The sequence below is a fragment of the Numenius arquata genome, chromosome 2, assembly GCF_964106895.1.
Source record: "Numenius arquata chromosome 2, bNumArq3.hap1.1, whole genome shotgun sequence".
Taxonomy (NCBI): domain Eukaryota; kingdom Metazoa; phylum Chordata; class Aves; order Charadriiformes; family Scolopacidae; genus Numenius; species Numenius arquata.
This window is the reverse complement of record NC_133577.1, coordinates 59,020,369-59,046,945: the sequence shown is the minus strand read 5'-3', so window position 1 is coordinate 59,046,945 and position 26,577 is coordinate 59,020,369. Positions and strand designations below refer to the sequence as shown.

Below are 26,577 nucleotides of genomic sequence, written 5' to 3'. Positions count from 1 at the left end.
GGCAACACAATAGAGATTGTACCAGTCTGCACAGTCAAATTATTTCACATTAATTCTACCATCAAAAACACCTCAAAGGAAGGACACCTGGAGAGCAGCACAAAGGAACTGCAGCCACTCCAACCAGGGACCCAGCTTAAGTGCCTCTATGAAAACACAAGTAGCACAGGGAACAAACAAGAGGAGTTAGAGACGTGTGTACACCTCCAGGGCTATGATCTCATTGGCATCACGAGACATGGTGGGATGGCTCCTATGACTGGAGTGTTGGAAGGGAAGGATACAGGCTTTTTAGGAACGGCAGGCAGGGGAGACGAGGAGGGGGTGTTGCTCCCTATGTCAGTGAACAGCTGGAGTGCATGGAGGTCCACCTGGGGATGGATGAAGACCCAACAGAGAGCTTATGGGTCAAGATTAAAGGGAACACAGGGGCAGGTGACGTTACAGTAAGGGTCTGCTACAGACCACCTGACCAGGATGATGGAGCAGATGAGGCCCTCTATAGACAGATAGGAGCAGCATCACGTCCACAGGCCCTGGTCCTCATGGGGGACTTCAACCACCCCAATATCTGTTGGACAGACAACACAGTGGGGCACAAGCAATCTACAAATTTCTTGGAATGCATTGAGGACAACTTCCTTCTCCAAGTGGTAGAAGAGCTAACAAGGAGAGGAACAATGCTGGACCTTGTCCTGCATATGCTGGATGAACAAGGAGGGGCTAGTGGGGAATGTCAAGCTCGAGGGTAGCCTCGGCTGCAGTGATCGTGAGATGGTAGAGTTCAAGATCCCTAGGGCAGTGAGGAGGGTGCACAGCCACTACCCTGGACTTCAGGAGAGCAGACTTCGGCCTCTTGAGGGATCTGCTTGGTAGGGTTCCATGCATAAGGCACTGGAAGGGAGAAGGCCCAAGGAAGCTGGATAGTACTGAAGGATCACCTCTTCCAAGCTCCGAAGCGATGTAACCCAACAAAGAAGTCAGGCAAAAAAGCCAGGAGGCCTGCACGGATGAACAAGGAGCTCCTGGACACACTCAAAAGCAAAAAGGAGGCCTACAGAGGGTGGAAGCAAGGACAGGTAGCCTGGGAAGAATACAGAGAAACTGTCCAAGCAGCCAGGGACCAGGTTAGGCAAGCTAAATCCCAGATAGAATCTGGCCAGGGACATCAAGGGCAACGAAAAACTTCTATAAGGATGTTAGTGATAAAAGGAAGACTAAGGAAGATGTGGGCCCTCTCCGGAAGGAAAGGGAAGACCTGGTCACCCAGGATACGGAGAAGGCTGAGGTACTCAATGACTTTTTTGCCTCTGTTTGAACCGGCAAGGGCTCTAACCACATCACGCAAGTCGCAGAGGGCAAAGGCAGGGGCTGTGAGAATGAAGAACCTCCCACTGTAGGTGATGATCAAGTACGAGACCATCTAAGGAACCTGAAGGTACACAAGTCCATGGGACCCGAAGAAATCCATCCATGGGTCCTGAGGGAGCTGCCAGATGAAGATGCTAAGCCGCTTTCCATTATATTTGAGAAGTCATGGCACTTTGGTGAAGTTTCCACTGACTGGAAAAGGGGAAACAACCTCCCTTTTTAAAAAGGGAAAAAAAGAAGACTCAGGGAATTACAGGCTGGTCAGTCTCACCTCTGTGCCTGGAAAGATCATGGATCAGATCCTCCTGGAAGGCACATGGAAAATAAAGAGGTGATCACTGATAGTCAACATGGCTTCACCAAGGGAAGTCATGCCACAAATTTGGTGATCTTTTATGATGGGGTTACAGCATTGTTGGATAAGGGCACAGGAACAACCGTCATCTACTTGGACTAGTGCAAAGCGTTTGACACTGTCCCACATGACACTCTGGTCTCAAAATTGGAGAGACATGGATTTGATGGAGGGACCACTTGGTGGATAAGGAACTGGCTGGATGGCCACACTCAAAGTGTTGCGGATCAACGGCTTGATGTCCAAGTAGAAACCAGTGATGAGTGGTGTTCCTCAGGGGTCGGTACTGGGACCAGTGCTGTTTAACATCTTTCTTGGCAACATGGGTGTTGGGATTGAGTGCACCCTCAGCAAGTTTGCCGATGACACCAAGCTGTGTGGTGCAGTCAACATGCTGGAGGGAAGGGATGCCATCTAAAGGGACCTGGACAGGCTTGAGAGGTGGGCCCATGCTATGTCATGAAGTTCAACCAGGTCAAGTGCAAGGTCCTGCACCTGGGTCGCAGCAATCCCAAGCACAAATACAGGCTGGATGGAGAACGGACTGAGAACAGCCCTGAGGAGAAGCACTTGGAGGTGCTGGTTGATGAAAATCTCAACATGAGCCAGCAATGCACACTTGCAGCCCAGAAGGCCAACTGTATCCTAGGCTGCATCAAAAGAAGCATGGTCAGCAGATCGAGGGAAGTGATTCTATCCCTCTACTCTGCTCTGGTGAGACCTCACCTGGAGTACTGCATCCAGCTTTGGAGTCCTCAACACAGGAAGGACATGGACCTGTTGGAGCAGGTTCAGAGGAGGGCCACAAAGATGATCAGAGGGCTGGCACACCTCTCCTATGAAGAAAGGCTGAGAGAGCTGGGGTTGTTCAGCCTGGAGAAGGCTCTGGGGAGACCTTATAGTACCCTTCCAGTATCTGAAGGGGGCCTACAGGAAAGCTGGAGAGGGACTTTTTACAAGGGGATGTAGTGATAGGATGAGGTGTAGTGGTTTCAAACTGGAAGACAATAGATTTAGATTAGATATCAGGAAGAAATTTTAAACTGTGAGGGTGGTGAGGCACTGGAACAGGTTGCCCAGAGAAGCTGTGGTTCCCCATCCCTGGAAGTGCTCAAGGCCAGACTGGATGGGGCTTTGAGCAACCTGCTCTAGTGAGAGTTGTCCCTACCCATGGCAGGGGGTTGGAACTAAATGATCTTTAAGGTCCCTTCCAACCTAAACCATTCTATGATTCTAAGCAGCAGAGACATATTAACTGGGAAGAACAAGGTACTATAGGGAGACTACTGCAGTTTATACCCCATGCAGAGAAATCTTTTATGCCACTATTCAATCTCTTTTCATTCACCAACCCCTGGGACCTCAGGGGTTGAACCCAGCCCTGATGTTAGAATTGGTTCAGTAGAGGTCAAGTCTTGAAAATAATGAGGTGAAAGCTCTTAGACCCGTTTGCACAAAAAATACAGAGTGTAACAAAGACAGGTGTGTGATGGAGGGTCAGCTCCTTATGTACTTGTTTCAGGCTATCCAGGTTTCTTACTCAGGAAAATGAGGTTAAAGAGCAGGGAGTTTGTGTGAACCCATACTTCACCTAAATATGAAGTCAGGCTGCAGCAAGGAACACACCTGACCTGAGAAGTTTGGAAGTGTTCCTAGGTCCCCTGGTTTAAAGGGATCCATTGTGATGCATAAGCAGAATCCAGACATAAATGTTAATAGGATAAGCGCAGCTGCTGGAAACTAGAGCGTCATTATTAGAGATCAAAGCTATACTTGACGTACCTGGGAGAGATTTGCTGCTATATGTGAATATGCCAGCAGCACAATGCACATGGTAGGCTGGCAGAGTTGGCTGATTAAATTGAATGTATTGCTGGAACAGCAAGAAGTGTATAGAAACAGCATTGCAATTAATCTGCCCCACAAATCTTTAGCTGTTTTCCAAACAAAAGAGCGTTACACAGCCTGTAGAGACATGAGGCATGCAACAGAGGCAACAAGAAAACTTGACCAATCACTTACAAAACTTTGATTAGAAATAAGAAATGGCAGTTAGATTTAGAACTAAAAGTTCAAATCTTTTAGTTTGAACTCCAACCTGAACAATGCAAGCATCACACAATCTTATTGTCCCCAACAGACGCTTTCCCAAGGCTTGGCACATACATATCCAACTTCTATATAATATGCAATAGGACACTGGATCCTAGTAACAGCAGAACTACTGTTACAAAGGGAGATAACACCATTGCCAGTGCCACCCCCGGTGGCAGCCCAGGAAGTTTATGAATTTCTACATTAAAGTGTGTCATGCCCCTCAGCAACAGAAACTTTTAAGAACACTTGCTTGCTGTTCCTCTCAATGTTTTTCACATCTGTTCGGCACACATTATAAGCCAACAATTTTTCCTCCTGCCAATTAGCATCTCTGAGGAACTCAATGCTGAATGAGAGTGAAGGTGAGTTCTAGATCTCTGATGAAGACTTTCAGGAAAGGAGGTCAGATTTAGCATGCGTTATCTTCCACTCATTTTCAGGTAATCTATTGTTCTCAAGGGTGCAGCTGCTTGCAGCTTAGTAGCTTACCCATCAACACAGCAGATTCTATTCCCTTCAGCAGATCACCTTTACAGAAGAAATTTATTCCTAGTTTATTGTTGGAGAAACAGTCACAGAGAGGCTATGAGGTTTGACTGAGACCGCACAGAAAACACTGGCTAAAAATTGTGTAGGAAACACAGATGAACTCACTCATTGTGCTGTGGTTTAACCTCTCTTCCTAGGGCACAACTAGTTGCATTGATCCAACAAAGCAGATTCTTAATCAGTAGGGTGCTTTTCTTAAGTCCACCTGTGGTTTGTCCCTTTCTGGCTTTCAACTCAATATAATGCTTCCTAAGAAAAATTGTGAACTAGTGGAATGCTTCTCTCTCTCCAGCACAAGAGTGTCAAATGTAACATAAGGGTTCAGTCAAAGTAAGGTCATATTATATCTACTCAAATCTCACTGTATTTAGAGACTGGATAGATAAGTCATTAATCCAATTAACCAGACTTGCAGATAAATGACTGTTAAAACCTGTAATTGGATAAACTGGTTCTTCCTCAAAAAGAACCTTTAATGAATTGACTCTGCTGTTCTAACAGTGGATTCTGAGCCTTTCCTATTGTGACATTGACCAGGACTGCTGTGTCAAGTGGAACAGCAAGAGCATTAACCAAAACTGTAATCTCCTCAGTCAGCTTCGTTGCCCTGGAAAGCAGTAGCACATCTTATTTACCTGACACCCTTGGCTTTTCATAGTGTCCATTGCCTTCTTAACTGCGGGGTTTGGAGGCTCACATGCTTCCACCTGAGTCTTCACATTGTGCTCAAAATAGGGACCAACCAGAAAATAGTTTTCACCCCATTCATCTGCTGTAATTTTCGCTTTTGTCTGGATCACAGTGTAAATGCCTCCCACTGCAAAAGAAGATCACAAAGAACAAAAAGGAGAAAGGGGTACAGGCCACAAAGCTCTAGAATAAGCTCCAACCTACTGGTGGATCAGATAGACCTCTACTTAAATGCCTTCACATATTCAGATTTTAAGTGAAACCCAGAGTCCATCAAATAAATAGAAGTTTGGTCTCTTAAATGGGATCAGAGCTTCACTGTACCATTTAGGAGTATCCACTGATAGCAGACCATGTGTAATTCTTAAATGACAATTTAACGCTTTGCTTACTCCTGAGTGGCTTCATACGGCTTCCCTCAATTTCTCCTCTAATCTCAAATGGATGCTTTCTACCCTTAACTTTTATTTTTATCTAGTCTGTGATTTTTTTTTTTAATTTCTTTTAGGCGGTTGAAATCACACCACAAATGTTGAATTAATACATTATTTCATTCTTAGGTTATTCCCCACTTTTTGGCACTTGAAATCTTTACATGCAGACTGTGGGATTCAAATCCCAGGGCTCATGCTTCCGCTTTTCCATGCCTAATCTTGGTTCTACTGCAAACCAAGTACAGCCTTCTGCTTTTTTATTGCAGCAGATATAATTTTCAAACATAGTTTTGGTGATGTGGAAATACATGTGGTGAGAACTGAGCTAGCACTTCCAGATTGTTTTACACAAATCACTGAGAGAAGTTGAGGGGCATTGACTACTGACTATAAAACTGGATTGAAACCAATATCCTTGAAGCAAAAGGTGTCATGTTCCATCACCATTCTAAAGAGTTGTTAAAGTTGGAAGGAACATAGCCTACACTGCCAATATAAATGTCTGCAGCACCTTCCACCAAAACATTGTCCATTTTAAAAACAAACACATTATAAAACGTATAAGAGAATGCGACAACAACATCCCCTGACGAGTCAGTACAGATCTATCTAGTCTTGTGCCCAGTATGCAACATTCATTTGGCCGCTCTTCCTCTGTTTTCCATAGCCAGCCCTGTAATTCAAAGAATCATACAGGGTTGGAAGGGACCTCTGGAGATCATCTAGTCCAACCCCCCCAGTTCTTGCATTGGCAGGGCATCCTTGCAAAGCCCCCTTTGCCATGGGGCCCGGGGTGCCAAGCAGTGGGCGTTCCACAAGCACAAATTTGGAAGAACAACAGCACATGCTTGAATCCAGCAAGTGGAAGGGAAGGCAAGGGAAAGGAAAATCAGAGGCTAGGTAGCTGCTGTACATCAGAGACAAGTTTAGCATAGCTCCAGTGATTTTAAAGCGTGGTAAGATAAATGAAGCTCAACAGGTACAAGCAAACAACAAAGGAAGCAACAGGAAAAGAATTAGCGCTCCTACTTAAAAATTTCATCCTCCACTGAATTTGAAAACACTTGGTAATACTCCGGGTAAGAAGGCTGTGCTATGTCTTTCCACAGCGACATCAAAATTACACAAGAAGTCAGCACTGCAAGTTGCCAGTGATGGACAGCAGGTACTCCAGGCTTACTTTTTAAAAGGTACTGGGGCATCCAGAGGTGCCAATGCACTGCATGCAACTGCACACAGCAAGAATCTTCAGAGAATACCTGATTCTCCTTAAAAATCTGCAGCAAATGACCACTATTTACAGTACAGCAGCTCAAGTTGCTCAGCACTTTGGGAGATCAGTTCCCAGATTAATTAAACTGAATCACCTGACAGTTGCAGAAAGCCTCCGGCCAAGCCTGGTACCTTGTAGCCCTGAAGAACTGAACGACAGTTTTTAATTGTGCTCCTAGAAAAGAAACTGTGCACTTAAAATCCTTTTCTTTAGAACTATACCATTTGTTTTGAATGCTTGAAGGGTCCCTAGCTCTACGATTTTAAAGTCAAGATGTCTCGGGATTCTAGGTATTTTACAAAGAAAACCAAATGCAGTTCTAATCGCCCAGCTTGCTATGTAGAATTATTACAATAAATTATTACCCTACATAGGAACTCAAGACCTAAGAATATAAGAATCTTACAGGTATATGTTCCTAAATCAAGCTCACAGTTCCAGAATTTCACATCATATAGACATGGAACCGCAGAAGGAAATCTATGCATAAGATATTCTTCTCCACTTCATTAGGACTAGAAAGGTAAGAAACTAACAGTCACCATATTCTTCCATCACTGCTCCAGACAGGGATTTAGAGAAATCTTAGGTAAATGACACTATATATTTCCTCCAAGTTCCTCTGCTCACAAGCTGAGAGAGACTACTTGAATAACTTTGATTCACATAAACATATAATTTTAATTATATGAGACAAGTCAGAATGTTCAGCCCCTAAAGCGACGCGGTAACAATGATACGTCTGTTCTTAGGGGGTGGTAAGTGCGTCACCTGAGCATAAGGCACTGTAATCCAACACGGATAAACAAGGGACTTGGTAGAAATCTTAGTCATGAAACTAGTTGGTTTTAACTGGCAGAAACACTGAACTTACAATAAGGAAAGTTTTTTGTGCAAAGCAGCCTGGTGACTCCAGGAAAAGAGAAAATACCTTTGAGATGAAAGATACGTTAGATAAAGCTACATATGACTAGAGTGGCCCAAAGCTCTTACCCCGCTCCCACAAGAGTGGAGATCAGCCTCTGTCACACTGCAAGGTGCTCAATATTGGGATCGGCAGGTAGCTGATTTTCCACAGCTATTAATTTTAAGATTAGTAAGAAAGCTGCAGCTCAGGAGCTGCACAGAGCCTGGAACTTTGTTTTGTATAGCCAACAGCCGAGTGTTTCTTTTCACAAGGTTTTGCTTCGGATCACCACGTGTCCTAAAGCGTGCCCTGCAAAAACGTATGGAAAGCCTGTTTGGAGGGTTAGAGCAGAGAGTACGCTGTGCTCTGCCACCGGAATCTCTTGCACAGCAAAGTAAAAAAAAAAACACTTCAGGGCACTGACTTGCCTGAAATGCAATGAAAAATTCTTAGGATAAAAACAAAAAAGTCGGTTTTACGGACTAAAAACTCTTCAGAAGACAGCTGTGATAAAAGCTCTGGGTTACCTGGTCCCCAAACTTGCTTTTGTCTTCTCTGTTACTGTGGAAATGTGACTCACAAAGCACGTCTCTGCATAAGCTTTAATTGACAGGGGAGAGAAAATGTGGAAGTGAAACTACGTATATGGAAAGTGTTGGGCATCACTTAAAAAAAAGACATCTTGAAAAGAACAGAGCAATGTCTAGAATGACGTATTGACTTTTGAAATTACAGTTTTCCATAGCAAATTCAAGGAGCACATTATGTATCATTAAAAGATAGCTAGTATCTGCTCAGTTACTCTGAATTCCCTGGAAATACTTGTGTCAGTAAGCAACGCATTACACAGCTACTGAGTAAGAGAGTAAGGGTTTACATATTCACTTGCAGCCTAACAGAATTCTCAAATTACTTCCAACAATTTAGTAAACCTCCTTATTCTTCTCTAATATAATATTTTAAGGTCATATTATAAACAGAAAGTGTTTCCAAACAACAGGGATGTACCAAAATGTACTTGATGTTGCAAGTTTCTGTATGCAGCCTCTGAAGTTTTGTACTTTGAAACAGGTTTTAAAACAAACAATAAAAGACAAAATGAGGAATAGATGCAGAATTAGAGAGAACAGATCCAGAGAACTGGTTTGGATCATCACAAACATGGGAAATTAGCAGTAAAATGTGGATACAGGGTTAGTTTAGTGTTCTGATTGCCATAAAAATGTTTTATTAAAATATTTTAAGCTTTAATCAATTTTAAATGTTCCTGAGCACAAAATATTTCTATTATTTCTTTTTAAAATACGTCTTTAAATTTTCCACCAGAGTAAAGGAAATCAAGTTAAAAAACAAATCAGCAAGAAATCTTTTTCCCCATTTATTTCCTTTCCATTCTTCCTCTACTTCTAGGGAAAAAATAAGCTGGAAAGGGGAACTAAAATGTTTGGGAAAGAAGGGTTTTGTTAATTTAAGAGGAGTCTGACTTTTTTTAGTGACCTCTTTAAAAAATAGAAGATGAAAACAAAATATTTTCTCAGAAAATTTCATAGAATTATTTTTAAAAGCTCGAATGTTTTCATATACGTTACCACTACTATGAATTTGTCTAAAGGAGTTCTCTGCATCACTCCAGTCATTTTCTTCTTTCTTTATTTCATAAGTCCTGGTGCATTATTTCCTTCGTATATTTTAAATCCAAGCAACAATTAGAGCCCTCCAGCATAGGCATCAGAACTATCTAAATAAATTAGAAGTCTGTGAGTCAAGAACAGTCTCCCAATATCGTATCACTACTGAGGACAACATTAGGCAGAAGTGGAGATCTAACTATGCAACTGGAGACCTTTGTGCAAGATCTAATACGCAGATGTGCTCTTTCTTCCACAAGCTGCTATATGGGAAGATGCATTGCCAATGCTTTTTGTCACCTGATGAGGAACAGTCCACAACTTCCAGGATTACCCAGGAATTGCGCTGACAAAAAAATGTCTTCTGGAGGTGTGACCCTTTCAGCATGGAATTGCCCAAACTTCTCGAAACTGCCAGAGATACCCACCATTCATTTTACTTGCTCTCCCACCCAGCACACATTGCAGAAGGGCAGAAGCAAGGAGCAGCAGAAATCAGAAAAGGAGGGAGAGTGATAGGAAGCGAAGCTGTAGAAGCGAGACATAGGTAAGTGCAGACTGTCACTGATCGGTGCAGTAACCTTTCCACACACACCTTTTCTACACAGACAGAGAGGATCAGGGTGCTCCCAAGGCTCTTCACCTTCTTTGCTATGGCCAGACCAGGCCACTCAAAGCACTAAAGCCTTCCAGAGGACCATGGCTGCCATGGAATCCAAGAAAGCCATGGGACCCCAGGTTCAGGATTCAAGTTGACTTCACCGCCACAATTACTAGTTACATCGACTATTCTTTCACGCCTTCCCCTCAGAATGTATCTCTGATCTATAGAGATGTGATAAAATTGGGCTTGGGTTTTTTTTTTTTTTCTAATGATTAGTTGGAATTTTATTTATTGTTTGCCTGTTGAGATATCTGGGGACCATTTTTAGAGTAAGGTTGTAAAACATGGCAGGTGAAAAAACCCCAGCATCTTCAGAAAGCAAATTTTTTTCATGTATTTTTGGCTACGTTTGTGGTCAGGACTCATCAGAAGACAGAAGTTCTCTAAATTCTGTGAAATTCTGGCATTCCAGACATGTTCTGAACTAATACTGAAACACTGAAATTCATGACAGATGTCCACAATACAGAAGCTATTTCTGTGTGCATCACCCCCAATGCACGAGATTTCATTTGAGATTGATTTGACGTTGACATACCGCCCCATTCTAGAAATGCACAGGGCTCATGCCAAGTTTATGCCAGCACATCCCCGCTCCCCACAGTGTGTTAGTTTAAGTGCGTCACAGATTACATCTTTCACCTTCTTCCAAGGAACTTTAATCATGGAAGGATGTTTAATGAAGAGGGGGCAAAATGTTGGTCCTACTGACTTCAGTGGATTCAGGATTTAATTTCCAATAGTCCAGATTTTCACCAGAGAAACTGCACACAGAGCTCTGCTCCAGGGAGAACTGAACCCAGGTTTGTTTTCAGCAGAGCTTTCATTCCAATAGGGATGGAAAAAAGTATTTAGGATTCATTTACCAGTGATTCTTGAGCTAATCTGTTCACAGCTAAATGATGATATAAACTGGCTGTTTGCCTAGCCTTTTTAGGCATTCTTCTATTTTCTATCTAAAAGCTGTTAGTATTACAGCAGGAGATACTAATCTAAATATTACTGGAATTATTTTAAAGACATCTTTATAGAGCACAGACCAGATCTTGAACACTCTCATCCCTTCTCATTGACGTATCGGAAAACCCACTAAACTACAGCTAACTGTTATTATAACTTACAGAATTAACTGTTATTGTAACTTACAGAATTTATCCAGATTAAATACTTACATTCTCAGGGGGGAAAAGGGACTGCTGCCATTACTCCTGCAATGGCCTTTGGCTACTCCCTGTTGACAATTTCCACCTGTGGGGCTTTGGACACAAGATCTACATAGCTTGTAGCCACTTGGTTTGTGCTCCTGTCCTTAAAGTTTTTATTAGTCTTCATGTTATGGGGTAAAGAAAAGCAGTCTTCCTTTCCAACATGTACAGAGATCTGACCAGACCTGGCTTTACTGGAGCGTGGTGGCCAGGAGAGAAGGGAAGGGTGAAAAAAGCTGAGCTTCCCCAAGATTACCATGTGGTACTGCAGCGCACTGGAGCTCTTGCCTGCCCGCTTTTTCCCTCTTCAGTTACAGAAACACAGTAGATCCACTTCACAGCATGTGTCTTACCCATCAGTGAAAATTCAAATAAAGTGAGGAAAACCTTGCAAAACAAACTACGGTTTTCTCATTTCTTTGGCAGGGGACTTGCAATGCAAGATGATTTCAACGTTGTGCTTGGTTTAGGTGGCAAGTTCCTTTTCACAGGGAGAGTGACACTGGCAAATGAGACTTCTTTATTTCTCATTCTCTCCTCCAACTACCTTGTCTTTCCTTGCTCGAGACAGAGAAAAGGACAAACAAGAGCTGTCAGTGCTTTCCAACATATATGTCGGAGATTGCCACTTAGCAATGTCCAGGCAGCGGCCAGGACAGAGAACATAAAAAGAAGTAGAAAGCTCTGCCTAGTTAAAGCATGTGTTAATATGATCTAGATTTAAGGAAAAAAAAAAAAAAGGAAAAAAAAAGAAGGAGAGAGAGACACCTCCACTGCACCAGCTGCTGAGAAAGAAGGGATGAGACTCTGGAAATCATGGATACTTGTAGATCTCCGAGCACTGCATTCATACAGCTGACTTGTCCTTCCCTACAGCGGCATCTCATGCCTCAGTACCAACCAGCACCATCTGCTGCTCAAGGAAATCCCAGTAAACGTTCACTCCCCATGGACAGCCTGGCACACGAAGATTCTCTCACAATACGTAATCAGACATGCTCCAATTTGCAGGACCCCTTCATCATCCTCAACCTCTGAAGGAGAATATATTTGAAAGGTTCAGAGAACAGCTCAGCACCTGTGAAGTGCACCGTTTACAGGTGTGGGACTAGATAGCTATCCGTGAGCTCCGGTAGTATGTTCCTCACAGGGAAGAAGACATTCAGCCTTGAATGTCACTGTCACGTGTCACTGTCACAGAGGATTGGAGGAACCACTAAGAAGCAGCATGGGTCAAGGAGAAATTGGACCCCAAGCACCTAGTTAAAAGTTAATACAAGGACTTGAACTCTCTCCTGCAGGCAACAGCAGCTTCGCACCACTTTAGCAGTGCAAGGGAGCTTCAGGCTGAACCACCCTGACACACCTTCGCATTGCCAGAAAGGACGAAAGAAACCTTCACGCTAAATGCTCAGAATTAGCTTGTCAGACAATAAACCCAGCTAATACTTATCTTTTCCTCTACATTAGGAATAAATATAGCAACATTAAAACTAAAACAGGTAGCAGTACTAAATGTATGCGGAGTCAGCCCACTTAATCAAATAAACAGTTCTTCCTTCTGTTACAGGAGGCAGGAAAAATACAGTGTAAGGTACTATTTTTCCTAAGCCTTTGTACCTTCTGTGATGACTCTCCCCATATTTTGTTGGCTACACTCTCTCCTAAGAAACACAGTGCCCTAACATTTTCCAAGAACTGTTTATAAAAGTTATGTCACCAGGGAACAGTATCTCACAACATGACTTAGACATTCAATTGCCTGGAAGATACAGAAAAAAAACACTACAGTATCAAGATTTTATCAGAAAAATAAGCTGAAATAGGCTAATTAAAGAGTTTTTGCACAAATGTTTCCAGTCAAGTTTGGTTAACAGAAACTTTGCACAGAAATCTGGTTCGAATGAAGAAATTGTTTGCTATGAGCAGTTCAGTCAGCTCTGTTTGAATATATGGGCTTGGTAAGTGGTGGAATTAACAGCACCTTATTTTTAAACTGAATAGATATTCACCCTCATAAATATTAATTCTCTCAAAATGTGAGAATAATAAATTTTAGCTGTGTCAGTTGATTTGGCTTTGGTGAAGTCAAGAGCTATATGGATGATTAAATGATTCACTGCATTTTGTACGTACACAGAAAGACAGATAAATCTAATTGTGTTCTACTTTTTCTTAAACATATTGTGTGATATCTATAACCAGTAGGTCCAGATGACTCAGAAAATATATATACTACGGAGTTCAGAGATGTTAGCCAGAACAACTGAATTTTCTAGATTTCTGCTGCCATCTGCTTGCCAGCGCCTTACTTACCATGCACACTGCAAAATTAAATGCTGCGTGTTCCAAGTTCTGATAGTAGTAAATTAACTCAAAAAGCTCTACTGAAGCTGCTGAAAAATAAGCCCATGGGGATTTGAAGCGCAAAAGCTACTTTGTACTACCTCTGGGTATTGATACACTGCTTTTTTCACGGTGGTGAGGAGTAAAATTGCACTGCAGTGCAGATTACATACTGGAAGCTATCACAGAATATAACTCCAGTTTCACCATGAGGATAAACCCTAGCTGGCTGTTCCTCTCACACACATTTCCCCTTTAGAGTTAAAATCTTAACAGATTACAGATCCTCTCTCCTGACTAATCTCTCTATTTTTCTGCCAGGACAATAAGACACATGAGGTCAATCATTCACTTATACTAACTCACTTTTGTGGCAAAAATGGAGCCTGTCCCCCCTTGGTGAACCACCCCTAGCAAAGAAGGATGATTTGATGAGTGAATTAGAAATGGAGGCAGAAAGATCTTTGCAGAACAAGCAGCGTGCACTTTGCTTGACAAGCTCTGTGCAGTGAACAGATTTTGAATCTGTACACATGCACAAAGCATGAAGTCCCTGTCTGGCATCACCTGTGTTTGCAGAGACCAGTCCAAAAAGGTGCTGGTCATTGACATCTGGCTGTTGTTCAGTGGCTTCAAAGCAACTATGTTTATTTATACTTGTTTCAAATTTGGCCTCTTCTCTACAGGGCTACAGAAGGGAGACCACTGAACTGCTCTGAATCTGATGTCTGTTTTACAGCTCATTTTCATGCACTACATTCCCAAGTGAAATTGCAGGGAAGGTAAAATATAAATATGTACAAAGCAACATCCATATAGATGGAGATATATCCATACATCTGCACACCCAGGCATAACACTTCAATGTTTGTTTAAACAACCTATCCCTGGTGGTGAAACATGTAAAGACACACAGACATCCAAACTATATGCTCATCCCACACATAGCATGCATGACTACACACGGATGCCACAGGCACTCCTTCCAACACAACAGCTCTGCAGCCCGCTTTTCCCCAAGCTCCCCTTAATGCCTTTCTTGTCCGAACCCTTCACGCCTCCCTCCAGTCCCATGAAAACAGCAAGACTAACTCCTAAGAGCGTTATACAAACCTTTGTTGGTAACTTCCCAAGAAACTTCAAAGAGCAACAAATCCTCCACTGGTAGATCTTCATCCTCCCACTGAGGAAGCCCGTTAAGAGAAGTCATGGACAGTGATCTAGCCAGTGGCATTTTCTTCAGCCCTTGAATGCTCACCACGCAGGCCACAACAGTTAGCAAATGTCCCGTTAACGTGGCAGTTCTCTGCAGTTCTGGTTCGAGCAATCTGCTGGTGTGCTGGGCTCCGAGGAGAAAATTATTCAGATAGCTGGGAGCTAATGGGTTTAAACTGTCTGACCACCAGCATTAAATTGGCTCAGTGAAATCCTCAGGGCTTGAGAAGCAGCTGCTCGTAGAGGTAAGAATTTAAGACTGACCTGAGAAAGGTCTTGACTGTTTTGGGGCCAGGGTTCTTTCTTTTTCTTCTCTTAGAGGGAGGTAAAAAATGGTTTGGAGCTCCTCGGCCACAGCATTCAGTATCTACCACCTCAGGGACAACAGAAACTCGACTGTTGTAAATTCAGTACTGCCCTGAGCAAACTCCAGCAGGGAGGACACTTTGAGTTCACCACCTGATTTGAGTCCAGCCCCTGAGTCCTCCCCTTGAGATACACCCTCCCATTAACACCCATGGACCTTCTCTATCTGCTGGTCACTTAACAACCGGGTTAGTAGACTCGTTCTATGTGATGTCTCTTGGATTACTTGCCAGGTTAAATGCCGTTACCTATTCTTGTTCAGTTCATCAGTCTGTAAGCACTAGTCTACCTCATACCCTTCCTCCACAATTAACTCCAGCTGTGTACCCAGGGCTCTGCACAAGCTTCTGGCTTCATTCTGTTCTCGAACAGCCTTGCAGCTTTTACAAACAGAGCTACAAAGGCTCTATCCCTATTCTGGCATGCACTTTGGCAGTTCTGATCCCTGATTTTCCGCCTGGTTTCTCTTTTTCTATGCTGCAGCTCTTTTCTGGCCGCTGGGCCCATGTCCTGTGCCCAGGGAAACTAGTGAGTAGTAAGTCAGGGAACAGTATGCCCCAGTCTTGCTCCAGCACAGAGCCTGGATGCTGGAAGTGGTGCACACACATGTGCAGAGATGTTGCTCCATAACTCACAACCTGAGATCCTCAGAGCTCCACAGAGCAGCTGCCTGTTTCAAAGATGCTTATGTGCTTACACGTCTGATTGGGAAGCCAGTGCTTCTGGGACAGCTGTGTGAGTTGAAGCTGATTCTGAGCTTAGAGCACAACCTGCCCAAAATCCGCAGCTCAGCAGTGAGCAAATCTCCAGGTGAGATCCAGGGCATCTCTGGCCCCGCGGAGAGTAACACTGCACCAGCAGGCACGGACTACACAGGAGCACTGAGGGAGAGGCTCTGAGCTCACTTAAGACAAAACAAGCCCAAGGCAATCGGTTTAAAAGACGGGCAGCCCATATATATGCACAAAAGTCTCTGGGACACGCTATAACACAGCTCAGCCTGCTTTAATGGCTAACTACTCGCCAAAAGACTTGGCCTTCCCCTGACACTGCCCATGCCCTCTCTGCGCTCACGGTGGTCAGACCCATCCCTCAGCTGACGGACACAGCTCACTGAGCCAACCTAAGGACGCAGAGAGCCTGGCAAGAGGGGACGGAGCGGCGCAGCCGGGAGGAGGGAGAGGCGGGCAGGCTGAGAGGGAGCGCTGCCTCAGCCGCCGGAGGAGCCGCCGCCTCACCCGCGGCCCGGGCCGTGGGGCGGGGGAAAGGTTTCCCTTCCAGGTTAACTGGAAGGCGTTACAGCCCGCCCCGGGAAGGGCTCGGGGCTTTAGTGGCTGGGTGTCCTTTTGTCTCAACGGCTTAGGTTGCCCTATTTACCCGTTTATGAAAAGAAAAAAAAAAAGCCAGGCTGAGAATCATTATTTTTGGAGCAGCTGTGGCTTTCACTACCTGGAGCAGGCCAGTCCCACGAAGGCGACCTCAGGCGATAAGCGGAGAAGGGAAGAACAAAGCAGCCCACAACCCCGTCCCCATCCCGGAGGCCTTCGTCAGCCCCGAGCCCAGCGCTCACAGGGGACAGCGGGGGCGGGTGCCCCACAGCCCGCGCGTGACTGCGGCCTACGGACCGCCTCCCGCGGCGCCGCAGTGCTGGGGGGGGGCTGCTGCCCGCCCCGCCGACCCTCCCGCCGGGCCCCCCTGCTGCCATGCTGCATGCCGGCCACCAGGGGGCGCCGCCGAACGGCCACCGTGGCGGGCCTCGGTGTCCCCTCGCAACGAGCGTGATGGCGGTAGGCGGAGGCCTTGCGGTGTCTCACTGCCGGACGGCCGGCGGGTTCGTCGGTAGTGTCGGGGCTATGTACGAACTTTTAGTCCAGCTCTGGAGCCCCCAGAAAAAGGACAGGGACCAGATAGAGCGGGTCCAACGGAGGGCCGCAAAGAGCACCTCCCCTGTGAGGGACAGGCTGAGAGAGCTGGGGCTGTTCAGCCTGGAGAAGAGAAGGCTCCGGGGAGACCTCACAGCAGCCTTCCAGGGCTTACAGGAGGCCTGCAGGAAAGGTGGAGAAAGGGACTCTTTGTCAGGGAGTACAGTGATGGGATGAAGGCTGACAGTTTTAAACTGAAGGAGAGGAGATCAGGAAGGTATATTAAACTGTGAGGGTGGTGAGAGCCTGGCCCAGGTTGCCCAGAGAAGCTGTGGATGCCCCATCCCTGGAGGGGTTCAAGGCCAGGCTGGACGGGGCTTGGAGCAACCTGGGCTGGTGGGAGGTGTCCCTGCCCAGGGCAGGGGGGTGGGCTTTAAGATGGATGGGCTTTAAGATGGGCTTTACTGGATGGGCTTTAAGATCCCTTCCAACTCTAAACATTCTGTGATTTGCGTACTTTGAGTCTGGGTTTGCTGGCCACAGAACAAGGTATGACCCTACACTTTAATGGGTGGGGCATGGACGCTGATGCGATCAGGGACAAACCCAGTTTTACTGTAGGTGAGTGATCTTTTAAAAATCAAGATTCACTATCAGAGGAGAAAAGGGCCCACCCCCTGTCCTCTAAGACAACCGATACCCCTTCGTGCACATCCGTCTCAAGCATCCTGCAAGATGATGCCCCACAACATAGCTTTGAATTCTTTCACTAACCGAGAACAAAGCAGGAAGGAACTGTGCAAAGGTGATCAGGACCAGTTATTAGCAGGAACTTAAATTAAGCTATCAAAGGATGGAAAGCCTTCCAGTAAGATCTCCACATGGAGCTACAAAAGCAGACTGTAACATTCCCTCTCCCATCGGTAAAGGAGTCTGGCCCTTAGCCCACGACCGAGAATGACAGACCTCCCGAGGTCTCCCTGGGCCACCCTTTGTCAATAGTGCTGTCACCAGCATACCATGGTGTGATGTTTCACCAACTACAACGATGCTTACTGACCCGCAGGATAGGAGTTATCTTGCAATAGGAGAGAACTTGCACGAACAGGAATGAACTACATTTAGTCAGCACCTGGACTGAAACTAAATCCTACAGAAAAGGCTTCCAATAGGGTTGCATTAGGGAAGTCCCACCACAGGTGATTACTACATTGCTTCTAACCTTTTGAAAGGACATGCGTGTCTACACCTCCGTGTGCTCTGTGGCAAACATTAAAGGAGAGCTCTAGAGTAAACTAGACAATTTCAATACTGAAAACAAGTCACTAGGACAACAAAACATGCCAGAAAGTTGCTTTATTTGTTCATAAGGTCTGTGCGTTACAGCAAGCAAAAGTTTAGCTACTGTGGACAAAGCTCAGCCTGGAAGAGCGTGACGTGTTTACCATGGAGATGTAGGTTTGCACACAACATGCTGGCTTTCTATTGCTGGAATCTAACATTCGTGAGTTAGAGATCCTTGAGGTCTTTCTGGATGTTCCACAGAGTATCCGCGCTCTTCTTCAGCTGAGCCACCTCATCATCCTTCAGCTTTTGGTTAATGACACTCGTCAATCCAGAGGCACTTAAGACAGCAGGAAGGCTCAGGAAGACATCATTCTCAACACCATACATGCCCTGCCACAAACAAAAGAGGTCACTCGGACATGAATCCATCACTCCTGTTCAGCTTTTGGTTTGTAGAGCAGGAAGCCTTCTGGGCACAGAGCTCAAGACTATTATTTTGCAGCCTGCAAAAAGTTTTCAGTCACAATGTATTTGAGAAAATAACAAGTACAGAGCTGTTTCAGACCAAGTGATGGCAATACTGAGATGGAGATTTCAGAAATCCCACCTCCAAACCCCTCACTTGTATTTATATACAGCAAGTCGCAGGCAAAATTCAAAGACACAGGATTAGGGTAGGTCCTTTTTGCTTCTATAGAGGGGGCACTAAGTTCAGCCTGCTCAGAGTCTGTGCTGTACCGGGGGTTATACAGCTGGTACAGACTAGATGCAGCCAGTTACGCCAGCCGTAAGAGGGCATCACTCTCTTCCCTCGCACCGTCGCTGGACAGTGGTTCATGCAATTGCAGCTGGGCCTCCATTAAGTTTCCCATTTTTGCTTCATCTTCGTGAATCTGCACCCCACACATGGCAAGCTTTACACACGGGTAGTACAACGTTGGGTAGAGTACAGAGAACTTTCAGCTCCGTACTTGGGAGAAGGGTAGGCTAAGGGGTCTGGCTAGAAAGGAAGTTGCAATAGGAAGCTCCCATTTCAAATTCCAAGTAGTATTCCACAAAGCTTCCTCTGTTCAGCACCTTCCTAATTGAGCCTGGATAGCTTTTCCGTAACAACAATATGCACTGGAGCATCCAATCAGCCACCGCTTCTTACCTTTACCAGGGTTGAGACGGAATGCACCCGGCACAGGTTCTTCAGCATGGTCTCACAGAGGTCAGCAACGCTGAGGCCAATAGCCCAGTTTGTGTAGCCCTTCAGTTTGATCACCTCATAGGCACTATGGAAATATTGAAATACAGTTGCCTTAAGATGTCGTCAGGACGCTGCGTGAATGCCAAGTCTTAAGATGAGTGAATGTTTCCCTTTTAAGGCATCTGAAATTCCTGTGACACGTTGTAAGTTTTGGAATTAAAACGTCAAAGAGAGAGTTACGTATTTCAGCATTAGAGGATAAAGCATGAAGTCTGCATTATACCACAGGCGTAATAAAGAAGGCCTGTTGTTCTCACAGGATTAGATGGAAAGAAAAATAGCTTCTGTCTGTGGAAGTGTTCTTAGTGTTACGCAGAAACACAGACACCTACAACTGAACATGTTCTCTGTTCAAGTCAGCGGCATAATCATTCTGAGCACATTTGGAGTAGGTAAACATTTAGAGTCAAAGCCATGCACTGCCTACACACATCCTCATATTTTTTTTTTAGCCAACATCTGTGTATAATTTGTGCTAGTATAGTCCTTATTTCACAAGTGGGACAAGGGATGTAGCAACACGTATAGTTACCTCTAGACAAGTTTTCCTAAAACAATGAACAAAATTTTCCCCAAATCAACTGGAGAGGCAGTGACAAGGAGGCAGCCGAGCTACTTTCAGCATCCCAGATACCCAGCTTATTCCTCAAGGCACTCTACCTTTCCACCACTTGCTTGTGGACCTCCTTCCAGTTCTCGGCATCTTTGTCAGTTCCCATGGCAGGATTCAGCTCCTGGAGAGAAACGCCTGCCACGTTAACTCCGCTCCAAACAGCCACTGTAACAGAGAGAGGGCTGAGGTGTCAGCAGACCTTAGCAACTCCCCCTCCACTTTTCCCATCCAGGATAACCGGAAACAGAGTAGGAGTAGCCAGGACCACAATCATGTTTGAGGCCTCAACCTCTAACACCGTCCCGCTTATTCCCAAGGAGGTCAGAACGGCTCCTTACCACTGGAGTCACCATGTTCTCCCAAGATCCAGCCATGGCAGCTGCTGGGGTGGATACCAAGTCTCTCAGACATCAGATAGCGAAACCTTGCTGTGTCTAGATTGCAGCCACTTCCAATCACACGGTGTTTTGGCAGGCCACTCAGCTTCCAGGTGACATAAGTTAATATATCCACTGAAAAGAAGAACATGCACAGTAAGTGACACAAGCCACATACACCCAGAAGAATGCTCCAACAATTACTTTGCTGTAGGCATTCAGGAGGACTCCAAAGACAGTTGGGCTCACTGGTCACAGTATTTTAGGTCTGAAGTATGCTTTTAAAATATGGACACTAGAAGAAGCTCTGAATAAAAAGAGCATCAGAAAGTACAGAATATTTGTTTGCATTGTACCATTAGCAACTACATGGCAGATGTCCACACAAACAGAGCTATTAATTTTCAACATTCAGTTTGTAAATTAGAAGACTGAGAAAACAAAACACTAGTTCCCTCACAAATAGTATTCATAACTGCTCTAGGATAAGACTGCCTTACCTGGGTTGGAAACCACCAGGATGGTGCAGTTGGGACTGTGCTTAACAATCTGAGGAATGATGTGTTTGAAGACATTCACATTCCTCTGAACCAGGTTGAGGCGACTCTCCCCCTCTTGCTGACGAACGCCTGCAGATACTACCACAATCTTGGAGTTGGCTGTGACAGCATAGTCTACAACACAGCATGGGGGAGAGATACGGGAGGCGTTAAATAGACTTACCACTCATTTCAAGAGCATTGTGTTCATAGAGGTATTACGGGTAGCTTCTCCACCGTGCATTCATTCAAACCCAAGAAACATGAGACAACATTCAAACCAGCACTATCTCTTACACTGTCCTGCGATATCAATACATAGGTCTTGAAAGTACATTCAACTGCTCCGGATCTCAATTCCACTACCCAAATAACAATACTGTTCCTTATACATCAATGAGGTACTAGAGTTCCACAAAAAAACAGTTTTACTCATCAAGCCCAAACCAGTAAAGTGACCACTATGGATGTAAGTGAAAGCCCAGGTTAAGTGTCACTCCCCTTGTTACAGGGTTCATCCGAAATCTCACCCCAATTCATCTACTTTAACTTTTCGATGCCAAATCCTTAAGAATTCTTTACAGTACACAACTAATGCTCCACTATTAAGCAAATTCATAAAATACCAATATTAAATAAAAGAAACTGAGGTTCACCTTTGTCTGCCACAATCTTGTGAGTGTGAAGGAACAGGCTCCCATGCTGTAGATCCATCATCTCTCCTTTTAGTTTGTCTTCCAAAACGTCAACCAGAGCAAGCTCATCGCAAAGTTCCTGAAGAAAGCCACAAAATTTGAAAGAGACAATCAAGCAGCTCACCTGCATTTCAAAGCTACCCCTGAGTTGAGCTATGTTCTATGTTGCCTTTTAGAGTGGCACGTTACACATCTGAAAGCATCCCTTCTCCAAAGGTAAACCAGCAGGACAGCACTGTCTTGGTGTTCTGATGCGTCCCGCAGTAACAAAGTCAGAGGCTACTACCGCACGGGCTCATAAAACTCATTCAGAGCCTCTAATGGGGGAGTTTGAATGCACAGCTAACCCTTTGCTAACAAGGCACTTCATGATTTAGGTATTCGGAAAAAGCTTGCATCTTTCAGAGTCATAACAAACTCTCTAAATCTGTTTTAAATTTTTAAATACATAACACAGCACACCACATAATTACCATATAGATATTCTCTTATAACATTCCTTCAACCAATTCATTTCACAACGAATAGAGCGGGAGCAGACTATTCCAGAGCACCCGGAGTAGCTCCAGCGACTGATTTCATGAGTTTGCATCAGTGCTGGCAAGCAAAGAATTCCTCTCACTATTATCCGTACCTTTGCAAGGACGCTGATGGCACAGGCCATCCCAACCTGTCCAGCCCCCACAACGGTTATCTTGTTGTTCGGGACCTTGGCTCCCGCAGCAATGGGGGTGATCAGCTTCTCCTTCAGCGTTGCCATGGCGTCCTGCAAGGAGAGGGGGCGAGGTTTGGTTCAAAACAATCTAGCGGGAACCGAAACGCGTGCTCTGAGTTGAAGAGGTCACCTGCCACAGCCGGGAACCTGCCGATGGAAGTGCTGTCGGTGGCCGCTGGTGGTGGTTTAACGGAAGGCAGCACGCGGGCAGACTGCTCGTGCTCGCCGGGCTCCTTCCAGCCCAACGGTCGCCAGCCCACCCACCAGTTAACGGCTCTCTGGCAGCCGCCTCCCTCCCAAGCGCCCGGCAGGGCTGGCGGCATTGGGACTGGTCATCAAACCAGGAACCAGTTGGGCACCAGTCAGACCGCTGGCATTTCTCCCACTTGTTTCCCCTCAGCCCCGCAGCTCCCCTTGCTCAGCCCACCCGCACATCCCTGCCTCCCCTGGCAGGGGGCTCAGGCAATGAGGGCGTTCTGCTCTGCCTAAAACTCTTTTTGAAACTCTTACCTCCCAGGATGTTGTCTTCTCTGCACGCTTTGACCTAACTCTGTCTATTCGGGTAGAGCAAAGTTTTTTGCAAACACCACCTCGGCACGTAACCCCTGGAAGTGACTAGGCATGGATGTTGTCTTCACACCACAGTGCCTCCAGAAGAGCAACTTCCGACAGTCTTTTCTGTTGGAAAACTGACTTCAGCCTCCCTGGCTGCAAGTGAGAAAGCGTGTGTTAGGGGAAGGAACACTCTCAATGTGTGGGAGTTTATGTTGAGATAACTGCCTAGGTCTGGCTTGTTCTGAACATAACTGCCGTTTCAGGTTTGCCTGGGTTAACTGCAGGGAAAAAACCACCCAAGACATAGATGTTAAAAATGCTCATACACATTGAGTCTAATTTTACAGGAGGAAGCTACGATGGTTTGTAGCAATTGCTGATGTACGCACGCTGTACTTTAGGCGTAGAGCAGTAGGTGGCACTGACGGTGTTAACGTTGAGTTCTCCGGTGTCTGTATTGCTTGCTTTGACCAAGAGGCTGTTTCATCCCTATTACTGAATCCTGGTTCATGACAAACATTAGTTTTATGAAGCCCGCGGAAACAGAATCACAACACAATCGGCAAAATGGGGCTTCTCTGACTGGAAGAAAAGTTCTTGCCTCAGGCTGAGAGACACAGGGAAGAGAGGAGAAGAAGAGGAAAGACTGGTTCCTACATAAAATGAGCTCTTGGTACTCAGCAGTGTGGGCTGCCAAGGCTAAAGCAGCCCTTATGAAGAAAACTCAAGGAACTTAGAGGCTGAGCTTTATTTTGTACCCCTACAAGTAATATCCACTCTCCTAAAGGGACACATTACAGACATTTGTTTGCCGAGGATGCTGCTGAGTTTAAAAAAGCAGTATGATAACATCACATTTCTTTTCTTTTCCCTCTTCACCCCAGATTTTTGTTCTCTTCTTTCTTTTCCCCTTTTGAACTTCATTGCGGTATTTCCTGTCTTCAGTTACCTAACATTTAAAGGTGTTCCTTTGATCTCCATGTGATGTAGGTGTCTTTTTGACCCCGCTGGAAGGCCTCACTGTTTATTACCTTTGCAGTTTAGGTTTACCCATGAAGCTCCCCAGAAGTATTTTAGAAAAAAAAATCAGATTTTTACTTCCTTATAAAAAATCTTTCCCAGAATTTCAAGGTAGAAACGTCTATTTTCTGTGGTTTAGTTTTGTGTTATACAACCACAGTGAGACGGCAGCTGCGCTTGTTTTTGACCCTTCTAAACAGAAAAGGGTAAAGTCTGACTATGTTTTGCTTCAGAACCTAGTAAAACTCATTATAAATCCCAACGTGGTAGAGAAAATGAGAATAATAAAGCGAACCTGCCTAAGTGCTGTGTCTAAATTGTTCACCAGCATTCTCCTCCTCTGTTACAGAGGCTCTGTGATCAAGCGTCTTAGCTCTGCTGGCCATCTGCCAAGCTGTCGCGTGGTCTGAAACCCAGTGGAAGAGCTGGATCACGATGGACAGACTTTGCTTTAATAAATAAGACTTGAGAAATGCAGGAGGAGCGTACAGGTACGCATAGGACTGCTTGAGATGTTGAGGGTCTTTAGTTACCCTTAAAGCATTTGGCATTCAGTGTACGATCAAACTCTAGTCAAATTTTTTGTGAAACTGTCTGGAAAAGATTTCCGGGAGCTTTACATCCAGGTCCCGGTAGCTGATAAAATCAGGACCTGTTCTGAGGAGGTGGGGGATACGTGTCTGTTAGCTCAGCTACTTCTCTCTCTTTTTGTAGTTGGAAAACAAATCCTATGAAGAGCGGTTGAAGGAGCTGGGACTGTTTAGTATGAGGAAGAGGAGGCTGAGGGGAGACCTCATCACTCTCTACAACTACTTGAAAGGACACTGTAGAGAGGTTGGTGCTGGTCTCTTCGCACAGGTAGTTAATGACAGAACGAGAGGGAATGGCTTCAAGCTCCAGCAGGGTAGGTTTAGACTGAACATTAGGAAAGAATTTTTCACAGAAAGAGTGGTCGGGCATTGGAACAGGCTGCCCAGGGAGGTGGTTGAGTCACCATCCCTGGATGTGTTTAAGAGCCGTTTAGATGTGGTGTTGGGGGAGATGATATAGGGAAGAATTTTGTAGTGTAGGGTAGATGGTTGGACTCGATGACCCCAAGGGTCTTTTCCAACCTGGATGATTCTATGAGACACAGCTATGATTTTGCTCCATTCAATACCCATGGTAAATTGCTTACCCAAAGGAGCTCTGGAAAAATTTGTTGGTGGGGATGTATTAGTTGATTTTTCAGATGTTTTGAGGGATCACAAGTGTTTGTCAGCCTGATCTCACTCTCCAAATACTGTAGGCTAGAAAATGGCATATTATTAAGCCTCTAGCCTTGGTAGAAGACCTCAGCCTCAGACCACTGCATTCTGGGGTTGATAGTTGTTGAGAAATTCCTGTCTGAGGATACTCCCAAACTGGAAGAGACTTCCCCAATTCTGAATCCCAAACATGTTAAGGGTAACTGTATATGCTTATAAGCCCCTTAAAGCCACAGACTGCCACAGACATTAGTTTATGCCAGCACTACCAACGATTTTGTAATTATCTGTTAAAATGGTAATAAAAAAATATCCAGGTTAGCATGGCATTTCAGCTGCCACGAAAGGAATAATTTAGAGAGAAAACTGCCTGTTCAAAACTGTAGCTGCTGGTGAGAGGATCATAGCAGTCGTGTGGCATGACAAATAGCGAAACAATTTTTCTTTCCTACCCCAGCAGAATACCTACGAAAGTGAAAGGAATTCATGCTTCAGAACAGCACATGAACTTCTAGAAGTGTTGCTCACAACTCTTTTTGCAGTGGCTGCCACCTTCAGGCCTGATATTAAGGACCTTAGCTGTTGGGGAATCATAGAATCCTATAATTACAGAATGGTTAGAGTTGGAAGGGACCTTAAAGATCATCCAGTTCCAACCTCCCTGCCATGGGCTGGGACACCTCCCACCAGAACAGGTTGCTCAAAGCCCCATCCAGCCTGGCTTTGAAGACTTCCAGGGATGGGGCATCCACAGCTTCTCTGGGCAACCTGTTCCAGTGCCTCACCAGCCTCACAGGAAAGAGTTTCTTCCTGACATCTAATCTAAATCTCCCCTCTTTCAGTTTAAAACCATTACCCCTCATCCTATCCCTACGGCTCCCTTATCTGATAAAGGGTCCCTTCTCATCTCTCTTGTAGGCCCCCTTCAGGTACTGGAAGGCCATTATAAGGTCTCCCCGGAGCCTTCTCTTCTCCAGGCTGAACAACCCCAGCTCTCTCAGCCTGTCTTCGTAGAATCAGCTAGACTTTTCCTTTTTGCTGCCACTTACCTGGTTACTGCATGGGCTCTCCTGAGCTGTTACCTTTGCTGTGCAAATGTCATGGGAAGCGAGGCTGCCTGAGCAGTCAGCTGAAGGTTCCCCGGCACTGTCACCAGCACACCAGAAAGCTGTTGGAGGACAAAGCTATTTGCAGAGAGAACAGCTCATTGAGAGAATAGCTCATTTTCCGGCACGTTGCTCATTTAGGGTCGTTGCCAAGTAAAGGGAAGATCAAGGAGTTGTTCAGAAATGCTCTAGGGCCAGCCCTCATTGCC

The 26,577-nt window shown here is 45.1% G+C and overlaps 2 protein-coding genes across 4 annotated transcripts in view; both read right to left on the bottom strand.

The window, feature by feature from the left end:
• Positions 1–16,670, bottom strand: part of GYS2 (glycogen synthase 2) — a 51,278-nt gene extending 34,608 nt beyond the window's left edge. The window contains exons 1-3 of one of the 2 annotated variants that reach the window (XM_074166023.1): positions 16,550–16,670; positions 14,633–15,108; positions 5,008–5,189 (exon numbers count right to left, since the gene is read on the bottom strand). In XM_074166023.1, coding sequence (XP_074022124.1) covers positions 5,008–5,189; positions 14,633–14,753 — 303 coding nt within the window. In that variant the 5' untranslated portion in view covers positions 14,754–15,108; positions 16,550–16,670. Of the gene's footprint in view, positions 1–5,007; positions 5,190–14,632; positions 15,109–16,549 lie in introns of those variants that run through there. The other variant, XM_074166032.1, reaches the window with a different exon arrangement.
• Positions 16,671–18,301: 1,631 nt separating this feature from the next.
• LOC141474317 (L-lactate dehydrogenase B chain-like) lies at positions 18,302–22,485 on the bottom strand. 2 transcript variants are annotated; one of them, XM_074162167.1, is made up of 7 exons: positions 22,360–22,485; positions 21,687–21,804; positions 20,992–21,165; positions 20,453–20,626; positions 20,162–20,279; positions 19,403–19,526; positions 18,302–18,639 (listed from the first exon to the last, which is right to left on the bottom strand). In XM_074162167.1, exons 1-7 carry the CDS (start codon positions 22,483–22,485, stop codon positions 18,472–18,474), a joined length of 1,002 nt encoding a protein of 333 aa, XP_074018268.1. In that variant the 3' UTR covers positions 18,302–18,471. The 2 variants fall into 2 exon arrangements, with proteins under 2 accessions (XP_074018268.1, XP_074018277.1); XM_074162176.1 differs by lacking the exon at positions 20,992–21,165.
• Positions 22,486–26,577: the final 4,092 nt, after the last annotated feature.